Here is a 16,690-nt window from a genome sequence, read left to right on the forward strand (position 1 = left end):
CTACTCATGGGAACAATAGGCTCTCAACATGATGTCTAACTAAATGATATTTTGGAGTCGAAAGTCACACCAAGGGGTAATTCGCTGTAGTACCTGCTAAGATAAAACTGATTTTGACAAATGAGATATCCCCTAAGAAAAGAGAGATTAATTTCGAATCCGCCCACCCACCCCGTCTCAATTGAGATGCTTGTTTTTATTCTTACAAACTTAAAACACGTTTAAAATAATAACGATTGTGCAATTAAATTCCGCTCGTTTGGCTACCGATGATAAAAAAAATTATCACGACTAAGATAAGGCGGGTGGGCGGAACTTTTTTTCCGTGAAAAGATGACTAAGTATACTTAGTCATCTTTTCACGGAAAAAAATTAAAACAGATGATTACGTATATTACGAAAGAATGGCATAATATAAGCCCCGTTCACCCGCCCTATCTCAATTGTGATGATTTTTTTTTATGCATCGAAAACCAAGGAGGCGCAGCTTACCTGTAAAATACTTATTTCTTTACAAGAAATTAAAACCATGTTTTTGAATATTGTGTTCTTCAAAAAATACTAAGTATATTAAGAAAAAAAGGGCAAAATATTAACCCCGTCCACCCACCCCATCTCAATTGTGATGATTTTTTTTAATGTTAGAACCTTAAAACACTTTTAAAATAGTAAATTTTTGTATGGCAATATGGATTTTGCAATTAGGATCCACCTCTCGGGTTACGACGAATAAAAAAAATCATCCGAATTGAGATGGGGTGGGTGGGCGGGGCCTATATTTTGCTTTTTGTTTTCTTAATATACATAGCCATCTTTTCACAACAAGAAACTTAAAAATAGGTAAAATGGAAAATTTTTGCAAGGAAATGTGGTTTAAAATTTATTTCTAGTTGGAGATGCATTTCTTTGCTTTTTATATTCTGGGCTAAATCGTGGCAGCTTTTTCACAAATATATTTCGTCGAGATAAAATGATTAAAAATTTTTGATTTGAAAATAGTTTTGGGTTTATAACTGCCCGCCTTCCACAAAACAAGAAGTAACCACACACATGTATTGGAGTTATTAAAGTACTTAACGTTGCGTAAAATAAATCCCAAGGTCTTATATAGATATACTCATGGAACAATAGCCTCAACATGATGTCTATCTAAATGATGTTTTGGAGTCGACAGTCACACCAAGGGGTAATTCGCTGTAGTACCTGCTAAGATAAAACTGATTTTGGCAAATGAGATATCCCCTAAGAAAAGAGAGATTAATTTTGAATCCGCCCACCCACCCCGTCTCAATTGAGATGATTGTTTTTATTCTTACAAACTTAAAACACGTTTAAAATAATAACGATTGTGCAATTAAATTCCGCTCGTTTGGCTACCGATGATGAAAAAAATGATCACGATTGAGATAAGGCGGGTGGGCGGGGCTTTTTTTCCGTGAAAAGATGACTAAGTATACTAAGAAAGTTAGTATACTTAGTCATCTTTTCACGGAAAAAATTTAAAACAGATAACTACGCATATTACGAAAGAATGGCAAAATATAAGCCCCGCCCACCCACCCTGTCTAAATTGTGATGATTTTTTTATGCATCGCAAATACTGAAAAATACTTATTTCTTTACAAGAAATTAAAACCATGTTTTTGAGTATTGTGTTCTTCAAAAAATACTAAGTATATTAAGAAAAAAGGGCAAAATATAAACCCCGCCCACCCACCCCATCTCAATTGTGATGATTTTTTTTATTGTTAGAACCTTAAAACACTTTTAAAATAGTAAATTTTTGTAAGGCAATATGGATTTTGCAATTAGGATCCGCCTCTCGGGTTACGACGAATAAAAAAAATCATCCGAATTGAGATAGGGTGGGTGGGCGGGGCCTATATTTTGCTTTTTGTTTTCTTAATATACATAGCCATCTTTTCACAACAAGAAACTTAAAAATAGGTAAAATTGAAAATTTTTGCAAGGAAATGTGGTTTAAAATTTATTTCTAGTTGGAGATGCATTTCTTTGCTTTTTATATTCTGGACTAAATCGTGGCAGCTTTTTCACAAATATTTTTCGTCGAGACAAAATTATTAAAAATTTTTTATTTGAAAATAGTTTTGGGTTTATAACTGCCCGCCTTCCGAAAACAAGAAGTAACCACACACATGTATTGGAGTTATTAAAGTACTTAACGTTGCGTAAATCCCAAGGCCTTATCTACTCATGGGAACAATAGCCTCTCAACATGATGTCTAACTAAATGATATAACATTCTTAGTATACTTAGTCATCTTTTCAGGGAAAAAATTTAAAACAGATGACTACGTATATTACGAAAGAATGGCATAATATAAGCCCCGCCCACCCGCCCTATCTCAATTGTGATGATTTTTTTATGCATCGTAAATACTGAAAAATACTTATTTCTTTACAAGAAATTAAAACCATGTTTTTGAGTATTGTGTTCTTCAAAAAATACTAAGTATATTAAGAAAAAAAGAGCAAAATATAAACCCCGCCCACCCACCCCATCTCAATTGTGACGATTTTTTTTATTGTTAGAACCTTAAAACACTTTTAAAATAGTAAATTTTTGTAAGGCAATATGGATTTTGCAATTAGGATCCGCCTCTCGGGTTACGACGAATAAAAAAATCATCCGAATTGAGATAGGGTGGGTGGGCGGGGCCTATATTTTGCTTTTTGTTTTCTTAATATACATAGCCATCTTTTCACAACAAGAAACTTAAAAATAGGTAAAATGGAAAATTTTTGCAAGGAAATGTGGTTTAAAATTTATTTCTAGTTGGAGATGCATTTCTTTGCTTTTTATATTCTGGGCTAAATCGTGGCAGCTTTTTCACAAATATATTTCGTCGAGATAAAATGATTAAAAATTTTTGATTTGAAAATAGTTTTGGGTTTATAACTGCCCGCCTTCCACAAAACAAGAAGTAACCACACACATGTATTGGAGTTATTAAAGTACTTAACGTTGCGTAAAATAAATCCCAAGGTCTTATATAGATATACTCATGGAACAATAGCCTCAACATGATGTCTATCTAAATGATGTTTTGGAGTCGACAGTCACACCAAGGGGTAATTCGCTGTAGTACCTGCTAAGATAAAACTGATTTTGGCAAATGAGATATCCCCTAAGAAAAGAGAGATTAATTTTGAATCCGCCCACCCACCCCGTCTCAATTGAGATGATTGTTTTTATTCTTACAAACTTAAAACACGTTTAAAATAATAACGATTGTGCAATTAAATTCCGCTCGTTTGGCTACCGATGATGAAAAAAATGATCACGATTGAGATAAGGCGGGTGGGCGGGGCTTTTTTTCCGTGAAAAGATGACTAAGTATACTAAGAAAGTTAGTATACTTAGTCATCTTTTCACGGAAAAAATTTAAAACAGATAACTACGCATATTACGAAAGAATGGCAAAATATAAGCCCCGCCCACCCACCCTGTCTAAATTGTGATGATTTTTTTATGCATCGCAAATACTGAAAAATACTTATTTCTTTACAAGAAATTAAAACCATGTTTTTGAGTATTGTGTTCTTCAAAAAATACTAAGTATATTAAGAAAAAAGGGCAAAATATAAACCCCGCCCACCCACCCCATCTCAATTGTGATGATTTTTTTTATTGTTAGAACCTTAAAACACTTTTAAAATAGTAAATTTTTGTAAGGCAATATGGATTTTGCAATTAGGATCCGCCTCTCGGGTTACGACGAATAAAAAAAATCATCCGAATTGAGATAGGGTGGGTGGGCGGGGCCTATATTTTGCTTTTTGTTTTCTTAATATACATAGCCATCTTTTCACAACAAGAAACTTAAAAATAGGTAAAATTGAAAATTTTTGCAAGGAAATGTGGTTTAAAATTTATTTCTAGTTGGAGATGCATTTCTTTGCTTTTTATATTCTGGACTAAATCGTGGCAGCTTTTTCACAAATATTTTTCGTCGAGACAAAATTATTAAAAATTTTTTATTTGAAAATAGTTTTGGGTTTATAACTGCCCGCCTTCCGCAAAACAAGAAGTAACCACACACATGTATTGGAGTTATTAAAGTACTTAACGTTGCGTAAATCCCAAGGCCTTATCTACTCATGGGAACAATAGCCTCTCAACATGATGTCTAACTAAATGATATAACATTCTTAGTATACTTAGTCATCTTTTCAGGGAAAAAATTTAAAACAGATGACTACGTATATTACGAAAGAATGGCATAATATAAGCCCCGCCCACCCGCCCTATCTCAATTGTGATGATTTTTTTATGCATCGTAAATACTGAAAAATACTTATTTCTTTACAAGAAATTAAAACCATGTTTTTGAGTATTGTGTTCTTCAAAAAATACTAAGTATATTAAGAAAAAAAGAGCAAAATATAAACCCCGCCCACCCACCCCATCTCAATTGTGACGATTTTTTTTATTGTTAGAACCTTAAAACACTTTTAAAATAGTAAATTTTTGTAAGGCAATATGGATTTTGCAATTAGGATCCGCCTCTCGGGTTACGACGAATAAAAAAATCATCCGAATTGAGATAGGGTGGGTGGGCGGGGCCTATATTTTGCTTTTTGTTTTCTTAATATACATAGCCATCTTTTCACAACAAGAAACTTAAAAATAGGTAAAATTGAAAATTTTTGCAAGGAAATGTGGTTTAAAATTTATTTCTAGTTGGAGATGCATTTCTTTGCTTTTTATATTCTGGACTAAATCGTGGCAGCTTTTTCACAAATATTTTTCGTCGAGATAAAATTATTAAAAATTTTTTATTTGAAAATAGTTTTGGGTTTATAACTGCCCGCCTTCCGCAAAACAAGAAGTAACCACACACATGTATTGGAGTTATTAAAGTACTTAACGTTGCGTAAATCCCAAGGCCTTATCTACTCATGGGAACAATAGCCTCTCAACATGATGTCTAACTAAATGATATAACTTTCTTAGTATACTTAGTCATCTTTTCAGGGAAAAAATTTAAAACAGATGACTACGTATATTACGAAAGAATGGAATAATATAAGCCCCGCCCACCCGCCCTATCTCAATTGTGATGATTTTTTTTATGCATCGTAAATACTGAAAAATACTTATTTCTTTACAAGAAATTAAAACCATGTTTTTGAGTATTGTGTTCTTCAAAAAATACTATGTATATTAAGAAAAAAAGGGCAAAATATAAACCCCGCCCACCCACCCCATCTCAATTGTGATGATTTTTTTTATTGTTAGAACCTTAAAACACTTTTAAAATAGTAAATTTTTGTAAGGCAATATGGATTTTGCAATTAGGATCCGCCTCTCGGGTTACGACAAATAAAAAAAATCATCCGAATTGAGATAGGGTGGGTGGGCGGGGCCTATATTTTGCTTTTTGTTTTCTTAATATACATAGCCATCTTTTCACAACAAGAAACTTAAAAATAGGTAAAACGGAAAATTTTTGCATGGAAATGTGGTTTAAAATTTATTTCTAGTTGGAGATGCATTTCTTTGCTTTTTATATTCTGGGCTAAATCGTGGCAGCTTTTTCACAAATATTTTTCGTCGAGATAAAATTATTAAAAGTTTTTGATTTGAAAATAGTTTTGGGTTTATAACTGCCCGCCTTCCGCAAAACAAGAAGTAACCACACACATGTATTGGAGTTATTAAAGTACTTAACGTTGCGTAAAATAAATCCCAAGGTCTTATATAGATATACTCATGAAACAATAGCCTCAACATGATATCTATCTAAATGATATTTTGGAGTCGAAAGTCACACCAAGGGGTAATTCGCTGTAGTACCTGCTAAGATAAAACTGATTTTGGCAAATGAGATATCCCCTAAGAAAAGAGAGATTAATTTCGAATCCGCCCACCCACCCCGTCTCAATTGAGATGCTTGTTTTTATTCTTACAAACTTAAAACACGTTTAAAATAATAACGATTGTGCAATTAAATTCCGCTCGTTTGGCTACCGATGATAAAAAAAAATTATCACGATTGAGATAAGGCGGGTGGGCGGTGCTTTTTTTCCGTGAAAAGATGACTAAGGATACTAAGAAAGTTAGTATACTTAGTCATCTTTTCACGGAAAAAATTTAAAACAGATGACTACGTATATTACGAAAGAATGGCATAATATAAGCCCCGCCCACCCGCCCTGTCTAAATTGTGATGATTTTTTTTTATGCATCGCAAATACTGAAAAATACTTATTTCTTAACAAGAAATTAAAACCATGTTTTTGAGTATTGTGTTCTTCAAACAATACTGAGTATAGTAAGAAAAAAGGGCAAAATATAAACCCCGCCCACCCACCCCATCTCAATTGTGATGATTTTTTTTATTCGTAGAATCTTAAAACACTTTTAAAATAGTATATTTTTGTAAGGCAATATGACTTTTGCAATTAGGATCCGCCTCTCGGGTTACGACGAATAAAGAAAATCATCCGAATAGAGATAGGGCGGGTGGGCGGGGTTTATATTTTGCCTTTCTTTTTTCTTAATATACATCGCCGTCTTTTCTTGTAAAAAAAATGCAATTGTTTTTCATTAAAAACGAAAAAATATTAATGAAGTCTGTTAAATAATACGTAGTAATTGGTCTTGGACGTTAAAAAATCATCTTATTGGAATTAGAATAGCAAAGGTTGTGGACAGCAGGATTGAGGAAGTCGGAGAGTTGCGTTTAAAATTCTGCACCCGACACAGACCTTTATGTTCGCCTAGCACAAGAGCTACTTCTGTTACAACGGTTTGAGCAGTAGGCGTTCGCTACTCGTTTTATTTTCTAGTTGGGTCGAGAAAGTGGCGCTCGCAGACTTGTTAAACACTTCCCTAACGACTGCGCTTTCGTTCGATACTATTATAGCATGAATTAAAACCATAATGGTCACTGCGAAATGTAGATTTTCGATAACTACAAGAACTCAAATTCCGTGACTCACCGGACATGTAGTGGAGCAGCAGCGCGCAGATCGGGTAGATCGTCGGGCTGTAGACGATGTCCGGGCAGGCGTATCCCAGAACCGAGACCACCCTGTCGGCCACGCTCCTGCCCTTGTGGGTCAGGTAGTACAGCTGGCAGTGGGACGGTTCGACGAACGGCGGCAAGCTGATGGGTTTGTCCGACAATTCCGTACTACCGAAGACCTGGTTAACCATGTCCCAGTAGAAACCGTCCGACATGCTGTTGGACTTGGTCTGGTGCTGCATGCAGAGAAGGGACCACAACTGGCCCCGAATGGGGCTGTCAACGGGCCAGGCGTTGTTCCGGAGTAGGTGCTTGGCATCCTGCTTTCTGCCCTGCTGGAGTAAGGACGTCACATCGCCGATGGTCTTCAGTGGTTTGGAAGAAGGGCTGGGCGGGACGACCGTGATCCCGGTCGAGTCTACCAACGATGTGTAAGAGTTCGATTGTTCTTGTTCGACAGCCGCTTCTTCCAGCACCGAAGGCATTATTTGCATTCGTTTACGTTTTATTACCAGTTGCAGCCCCTCCGATAGAGCAGGCCGCTATGTGAGGTCCTGGAGCATTGTCACGTCTGGAAACAAAAACATTTCTTCAATGAAAAAAAGTAAAAAGTGAATATATCTAGATTTTTATGTAGGTATAATACCTTATATCGAGTTTTGAAAGAGACTGTTTTTAATTAAGAAGGTAGAACACTCAAACAAAAGCAAAACAGAGATCAATACAAGCACTAGAAGTTGTCGAAAGCGACTGCTTACAACGAGAAAATTCTTATTTCTCCCCTAATCTTATCTCATCTAAAGCGACAACCGATAGCGATGGACCGTAAAAACATAAACAGGTAAGTATTAACAGGTAGATTTGTAAGAATTTCATTCATATTTTTGCAGAACGTGAGTCACCCAGTCGTTAAAGCTATTTAGTAGATATTGTTATCTCATACCTTGGGGGATTTCACGAAACTAATTGAGGTCCCTTCTCAGAACATAATAATAAAAGCCGAAGAAGAGCATCTGATGGCAATGACATAGACACTTGGTTTTCTGCAGGGTTGCTATAAATTATTTAAAAAGTCACGGTCTTAATCGCGCCATAATTTTACCTACAGGTAAATTAAAGAATAAAATAAAAGTGTTCAAGCTCTTGAAACCTCTTCAGTGACATTGATTAGACTTATTTTAGACTTGCCTAAAAATTAAAGGTTATAATAAAAAAACGAAAAATAAAATTTTATCATTTTTTGAACAAGCTAAATTTGTTGGATTATATATACTCCAGGGGCGCGGGAGGTTCTGTTTAATACCTTATGCCAATTGTTCGTATTTAGTATTATTTGTTCGTTTCGGATTTTTATTATTTTTTCTCAAAATCTCATGACATTTGATCTTTCAGTTTTGTATTTAACAAATTTCTCTGTTTTCTCGGCATTGCTGACAATTTTCATAAATTTTTCACGAATTTTTAAATTTGAAAAGTTTTTATTACCAACTTTTTTGAATTTTTGAACAGAAAATATGTTTTTAGTTATTTTATGTCATATTTTATCAATTATTTTCAATTTGACAGCTCTTATTAAAAAAATAAAAACATTGAAAATGTAAATAGCCGTAATCTCCTGATAATAATTTTAGAATGGTCCAATGAAATATGGCAATTTTAGGATTATTTATTTAGAAAAATTTACTAAATGTTTCTAAAATCTTGTTTCAGGATCTGAATTTGTTGTGGATTTTCAGACAACTTTTAAAACTCGCCCCTTATGAAAATTTCTCGATTTTTTTAGCATCTTCGACAACTACCTAAAAAGATTTTTATTTAGATTTCCATTTTGAGAAGTGACTTTCGGCCTCATTTTTTCGAAAAATTTTTAGCTTTTTTCCACAATCGTCCAAACTAAATTTGTCAATTTTTTAAATAAAAAAAAAATGAATTACAAACCGAATATTTCTAAATCTTGGTCGGAAATCATAAACACGCTATATTTTTCAAATCAATAAGCCAAGATCTATATCTCAGAATTTTTTGTGGATTTTAGGCGAATTTTTCAAAAGCTCATTTTTTACGGAAATTTCGACTTTTTTTCGACCACCTTCAAAAATTACCCAAAGAGGTTTTTGCTGATTTCGGCCTACAAAAGTACCTTTCGTTCTAATTTCTTCCACCACTCTACCATTCTTCCAGAAACGCCCAAGGAAATATGTGAAATTTTAGGATTTAGAAAAAAAATTAATTTCAAACCGAAAGTTCTTCCTTCGGGAACTTAAACACGCTACATTTTTTTGTGGATTTTTTGACAGCTTTTCCTAAAGCTCTAGTTTTTATAAAAATTTTTCCTAAAGATCTTTTTGTAGATTTCGCCCTCCAAAATTTACTTGCGGCCTTATTTCTTTGAAAACTCTACTATTTCTCCAGAACCGCCCAATAAAATAGGACAATTTTTGGAATTCTTAAGAAAAAAACTAATTTTCAAACTAAAATCTTGGTCCAAGATCATAAACACTGTAAATTTTTCGAATCGGTACGTCGAAAATTATATTCCAAAATTGTTGAATTTTTTGGCAATTTTTTCAAAAACGCAAGTTTTACTATTTCTGCTTATGCAACAAATTTCGACTAATTTCGTTCAGCTCCGAAAAACCCCAAATAGCTTTTTGGTAAATTTCCATATTTAAAAGTTACTTTCTAAGAAAACTACTACCAATTTTCCAGAATCCAAAAAAAATTGAATAATTCAATAGGCGATTCTGCAAAAATGGTAGGATTTATGGAAGAAATGGGTTTGAAACTAACGTCTGGAAGTCAAACTCTATAAGAAAAAGTTGAATTTCAAAAACTGTCGAAAATCGAAAATTTTGATTCTGAAAAAATTGCCCAAAAAATTAATTTTAGGATATAAATGTCATCGTGCTGATTTGAAAAAGACAAGTTATTTATGCCCCCGGCACAACATTTAAAAATATTTGGTTTGTAAATAAGTTTTTTTCAAATCCAAAAATTGAAATATTTCAGTGGGCAATTCTGGAAAATTGGAAGGAATTATTAAAGAAATGATACCGAAATAACTTATTAAGGTCGAAATCTATAAGAAAATATCTTTAATTAAATCTCGAAAATTTGATGAAATTTTTCAAAAAAATTTCGGCAAATTTTCTATTTTTCACTTACGCTATTGAAAAAGTTGCCAAAAAAATGCAAAAAAAATCTGGGAAATAGATTTCGTCATGTTGATTACAAAAATAACGTGTTTATGTCGGTGCCAAGATTTAAAAATATTAGATTTTGAAAATAAAGTTTTTTTTTAAACCAAAAATTTAAATATATATTTCAGTAGGATAAGACTGAATTTTGCAAATGACATATCCGCTAAGAAAAGAGAGGGTGGGTGGGCGGGGCTAGTACCTGCTAAAATAAGACCGATTTTGGCAAATGAGATACCTTGTAAGAAAAGAGAGGGTGGGTGGGTGGGCGGAGCTACTAACAGCTAAAATAAAACTGATTTTAACAGGTACTAGCGCCGCCCACCCGCCCTCTCTTCTCTTCAAAGGTACCTCATTTGCCAAAATCAGTCTTATCTTGGCAGCTACTGAAAAAATGGAAGGAGCTATTGAAGAAATGAGGCCGAAACTAACTTCTTGAGGCCGAAATCTATAAAAAAATGCCTTTAATTAAATCTTGCAAATTGGCCAAAATTTTTTTGAAAAATTGTGCTATTGAAAAAGTAGCCAAAAAAAAGTGCAAAATAAAAACTGGGAAATGGATTTCGTCGTGCTGATTCCAAAAATAGCGTGTTTATGGAGGTGCAAGATTTTAAAATATTAGTTTTTTTTCTCAAAAAATTGCAATATTTCAGTTAGAAATTCGGGGAAAATGGTAGGGGCTACTTGAGAAATGAAGCCAAAACTAGCTTCTGGAGGTCGAAATCCGTAAGAAAATGTTTTTAGTTAAATTTGGAACATTTTAGTTAAATCTCGACAATGGTCGAAAATTGGCCGAAATTTCTTTGAAAAATTTTCAAAAAAACTCGCAAAAAGCGTGTTTATGCTCCAAGTGGAAGATTTAAAAAGATTCTGTTTGCATTTTTTTTTTTTAATCCAAAAATTTCAATATTTCATTGAGCGATTTTGGAGAACTAGAAAACCAAGTCCAAAATTAACTTCTAGAGGTCAAGTTTTATAAGAAAATTTCGTTAAATTTCGGAAATTGTCAAAAATTAGCCGAAATTTCATTGAACAATTGTGCTGTTGAAAAAGTTTCCAAAAAAATGCAAAAAAATCTAATTCGATTTTTTTTTAATCCAAAAAATTGCAATATTTCAGTGGGCGATTCCGGAGAAATAAAATAAAACTAACCAAGCTTAAACGAACTTCCAGAGATCAAATTTTATAAAAAAAATGTATTTTGTTAAATTTTGGAAAATTGGCCAAAAATTGACTGAAATTTAATTGAAAAATTGTGCTGCTGAAAAAGTTGCAAAAAAGTCGCTTAAAAATTGTGGGAACTAGATTTCGTCGTGCTGATCCAAAAAAATAGAAATTTGTTTATGCTCCCAGTGGAAGATTCAAAAATAAAAAAAAATTAATGCAAAGAATGCAATATTTCAGTGAGCGAATCTGGAGAAATTGAAGAAAAGTAACTAAGGATAAAACTAACTTCCAGAGATCGAATTTCATAAGAAAATGTGTTTCGATAAATTTCGAAAATTGTCAAAAATTGTCCGAAATTTCATTGAAAAATTATGCTGTTGAAAAAGGTGCCAAAAAAAATGAAAAAAATTCTGGGAAATAGATTTCGTCCAAAAAGAGCATGTTTATGCCCCCGGTGCAAGCTCTAAAAATATGTTTGAATTTTTTTTTTTAATCCAAATTTAATATATTTCCAATATTTCACTGGGCGCTTCTGGAGAAATAGAACAAAACTAACCAAGTCCAAAACTAACTTCCAGAGATCGAATTCTATAAGAAAATGTCTTTCGTTAAATTCCGAAAATTGTCAAAAATTGGACGAAATTTCATTGAAAAATTGTGTTTTTGAAAAAGTTGCCAAAAAAAAATGCAAAAAAATCTGGGCGATAGATTTCGTCCTGCTGATTCCAAAAATAGCGTATTTGTGCTTCCGGTGCAAGGTTTAAAAATATTAGGTTTGAAAATAAAGTTATTTTTAAATCCAAAAACTGCAATGTTTCAGTTGGCGATTCTGGAGAAATAGAAGAAAACCAAGTCCAAAATTAACGTATACATCGAATTTTATAAGAAAATGTCTTGCGTTAAATTTCGAAAATTGTCAAAAATTGGCCGAAATTTGATTGAAAAATTGTGCTGTTGAAAAAGTTGCCAAAAAAATGCAAAAAATTCTAGGAAATAAAATTCATCGTGTTGGTTCCAAAACCAACGTGTTTATACTCCCGGTGCAAAATTTAACAATTTTTTGCTTATAATTATATTTTTTTTAGTCCAAAAAATTGCAATATTTCAGTGAGCGATCCTGGAGAAATAGAAGAAAACCAAGTCCAAAACTAACTTCCAGAGATCGAATTCTATAAGAAAATGTCTTTCGTTAAATTCCGAAAATTGTCAAAAATTGGCTGAAATTTTATTGAAAAATTGTGTTGTTGAAAAAGTTGCCAAAAAAATGCAAAAAAATCTGGCCAATAGATTTCGTCGTGCTGATTCCAAAAATAGCGTATTTATGCTTCCGGTGCAAGATTTAAAAATATTAGGTTTGAAAATAAAGTTTTTTTTTAAATTCAAAAACTGCAATGTTTCAGTTGGCGATTCTGGAGAAATAGAAGAAAACCAAGTCCAAAACTAACTTCCAGAGGACGAATTCTATGAGAAAATGTATTTCGTTAAATTACGACAATTGGCAAAAATTGGCCGAAATTTTATCGAAAAATTGTGTTATTGAAAAAGTTGCCAAAAAAAAATGCAAAAAATCTGGCCAATAGATTTCGTCGTGCTGATTCCAAAGATAGCGTATTTATGCTTGTGGTGCAAGGTTTAAAAATATTAGGTTTGAAAATAAAGTTTTTTGAAATCCAAAAATCAATGAACAAAATATTCGAAAAATATGAAATTCGGATATCGAAAATGGAAAAATTCGAAAATTTGACCCAAAATCGAAAAATCGAAAGTTCTATATCCAAAAGATAAGAGAATGTAAAAATCGGAAAATCGAAAAATCTAACACTGAAAATATAGGAATAGGGAAAATTCAAAAGATTGAAAAATCGAAAAAACGAAAAATTGAAAAATCGAAAAATCTAAAACAAAGAAGATGTAAAATTTTAATATCAAAAAACCGAAAACTCTAGAAATCAAAAAAGGAAAAGTAAAGGAACCGAAAAATTGAAAAACTGAAGAACGGAAAATTTTAAAAATTGAAAAGTAAACAAATTGAAGTCTAAACATTGAACAATGGAAAAATGCAAGTTTTTTTAATGCTTAATTAAATCAAAAAATCGAAAACTCGAAAAATCAAAAGCCAAAAATTAAAAAAAAATCGAAATTCGATTATCGAAAATCGAGAATCTGAAAATCGAAAAATTGAAAAGTCCAAAAACTGAAAAATAAAGAAAACGAAGATTCGAAAAATCAAAAACGAAAAATCGAAAAACGGAAAAATCAGAAACTTGAAGATTTCGAAAAAAATTGAAATTCGAAAAATCGAAAACAGGAGAAACTAAAATTCGAAAAATCGAAGAACTGAAAAGACGAAAAATCGAAAATTCGAAAGATAAAGATATTGAAAATTTGAAAATTGAAAAATCCATTAATCAAATATTTGAAACAACGAAAATTCGAAAAATCAGAAAAATCGATAATCGAAAAATTTAACGTTAACAAAACTGAAAATTCGAAATGAATGAACCAAATAAATATTCGAAAAATCGAAAATTCGAATATCGAAAATGGAAAAATTCGAAAATTTGGACCCAAAATCAAAAAATCGAAAGTACGATTAATCAAATATCCAAAAGATAAGAGAATGGAAAAATCGGGAGATCGAAAAATCTATCACTGAAAATATAACAATTGGGAAAATTCGAAAGATTGAAAATCGAACAACTGAGACATCGAAAAGTAAATCTCAAATTGGAAAAATCGGAATATCAAATCAGAGATCGAATTCTATAAGAAAATGTCTTTCGTTAAATTCCGAAAACTGTAAAAAATTGGAGAAATTTCATTGAAAAATTGTGTTTTTGAAAAAGTTGCCAAAAAAAATTGCAACAAAATATGGGCGATAGATTTCGTCGTGCTGATTCCAAAAATAACGTGTTTATGCTTCTGATGCAAGATTTAAAAATATTAGGTTTGAAAATAGTTTTCTTTTGAAATCCAAAAATTGCAATATTTCAGTGGGAGATTCGAGAAAAATGGAAGCAGCTATTTGAGAAAAAACCAAAAGTAAGTTCTAGAGGTCGAAATCCGTAAGAAAATATTTTCAAATTAAATTTCAAACATTTTAGTTAACTCTCGACAATTGTGGAAAATTGGCCCAATTTCTATTGAAAAATTGTACTGATGAAAAAGTTGCAAAAAAATGCAAAAAATTCTGGGAAATAGATTTCGTTGTACTGATCCAAAAAAAAAAACGTGGTTATGCTCCCAGTAGAAGATTCAAAAATATTCTGTTTGAAAAAAAGATTGAATGCAAAAATTGCAATGTTTCAGTTGGCGATTCTGGAGAAATAGAAGAAAACCAAGTCCAAAACTAACTTCTACATCGAATTTTATAAGAAAATGTGTTTCGTTAAATTTCGAAAATTCTCAAAAATTCGTCGTGTTGGTTCCAAAACCAACGTGTTTATACTCCCGGTGCAAGATTTAACAATATTCTGCTTATAATTATATTTTTTTTAATCCAAAAAATTGCAATATTTCAGTGGGCGATCCTGAAGAAGTAGAAGAAAACCAAGTCCAAAACTAACTTCCAGAGACCGAATTCTATAAGAAAATGTATTTCGTTAAATTTCGAAAATTGGCAAAAATTGGCCGAAATTTATCGAAAAATTGTGTTATTGAAAAAGTCGCCGAACAAATGCAAACAATCTGGCCAATAGATTTCGTCGTGCTGATTCCAAAAATAGCGTATTTATGTTTCTGGTGCAAAGTTTAAAAATATTAAGTTTGAAAATAAAGTTTTTTGAAATCCAAAAATTGCAATATTTCAGTTGGCGATTCTGGAGAAATAGAAGAAAACAAAGTCCAAAACTAACTTCCAGAGAACGAATTCTATAAGAAAATGCATTTCGTTAAATTTCGAAAATTGGCAAAAATTGGCTGAAATTTTATCGAAAAATTGTTATTGAAAAAGTTGCCAAAAAAAATACAAAAAAATCTGGCTAATAGATTTCGTCGTGCTGATTCCAAAATTAGCGCATTTATGCTTCTGGTGCAAAGTTTAAAAATATTAGGTTTGAAAATAAAGTTTTTTGAAATCCAAAAATTGCAATGTTTCAGTTGGCGATTCTGGAGAAATACAAGAAAACTAAGTCCAAAACTAACTTCCAGAGAACGAATTCTATAAGAAAATGTTTTTCGTTAAATTTCGAAAATTGGCAAAAATTGGCCGAAATTTTATTGAAAAATTGTGTTATTGAAAAAGTCGCCAAAAAAATGCAAAAAAATCTGGCCAATAGATTTCGTCGTGCTGATTCCAAAAATAGCGTATTTATGCTTCTGGTGCAAGGTTTAAAAATATTAAGTTCGAAAATAAAATTTTTTGAAATCCAAAAACTGCAATGTTTCAGTTGGCGATTCTGGAGAAATAGAAGAAAACTAACCAAGTCCAAAACTAACTTCCAGAGATCGAATTTTATAAGAAAATGTCTTTCGTTAAGTTTCAAAAACTGCAAAAAAATCCGGTGCAAAATTAAAAAAAAAAACTGTTTGGAAGGAAATTTTTCAATACTCCATTATTATGAATATTTCGACTTATTAGCGTCTAGGTGCTCCCAGAATATTTTGTGGATTTTCAGACAATTTTTTCGAAAAGTCAATGTTTATTAATGGATATTTCAACAATTTTTCGACCATCTTCAAAAATTACCTAAAGAGATTTTTTGGAGATTTTGGTCTCCACAATGAAACTCCTTGTATGAAATTTTTGACGTTTCCGTGAAGATTATCGAAAATTACCGAAATAATTTATTTTCTTGATTTCGACAATGAAATTATAGAAAAAATTTAGGCATTAATGAAGACCAGTGTCACCAAAAATAATGTCACTTGTAAACTTTAGGCAGAAAAAAATATTATTATCATTATTATTATTCCTTAAAAACCCGTCACATGTTTGATAATGATAACATTGCACTATTTCTTAATCTTCATTTTTGCCAATTTCTTAAAACCCCTATAAATTATTTCCATTTACGACGTTAACGTAAAAAATTACAATGACAGTTCAATTTTGTAACATTTATCAGTACTTTATTATCGCCAAACAGATAGCACTCTTACTTTCTTGATTTTCCCATAGGATAGACCTGTCTAAATATATTGAACCAACTTTACGGAAAACGGAGTCGACGGCAGACCCGACGAAACTCACTTAGTTTCCCAGTGACGTCACAACTCAAATTATCAATTAATGTCACCTCTACATCAAGCCCGAAGTGCCGCTAAAGCACTAAACGTCTCTACCCTTTCCCCACTCTCACCGATAAAACCCCAAAGAAAAGCGTCTGAAAA

At 32.2% G+C, this 16,690-nt stretch overlaps 1 protein-coding gene across 4 annotated transcripts in view; it reads right to left on the bottom strand.

The window, feature by feature from the left end:
* The window catches only part of LOC135131038 (GTPase-activating protein skywalker), a 187,212-nt gene that overhangs the window by 150,851 nt on the left and 19,671 nt on the right, over positions 1 to 16,690 (bottom strand). For all 4 annotated transcript variants that reach the window (XM_064058558.1, XM_064058555.1, XM_064058557.1 and 1 more), the window contains exon 2: positions 6,970 to 7,566. In XM_064058558.1, the coding sequence (XP_063914628.1) occupies positions 6,970 to 7,489 (520 nt within the window). In that variant the 5' untranslated portion in view covers positions 7,490 to 7,566. The remainder of the gene's footprint in view (positions 1 to 6,969; positions 7,567 to 16,690) is intronic.

Source organism: Zophobas morio, unplaced genomic scaffold (assembly GCF_036711695.1).
Source record: "Zophobas morio isolate AGI-343-1 ecotype UQ-CSIRO unplaced genomic scaffold, CSIRO_AGI_Zmor_V1 ptg000018l, whole genome shotgun sequence".
Lineage (NCBI taxonomy): Eukaryota > Metazoa > Arthropoda > Insecta > Coleoptera > Tenebrionidae > Zophobas > Zophobas morio.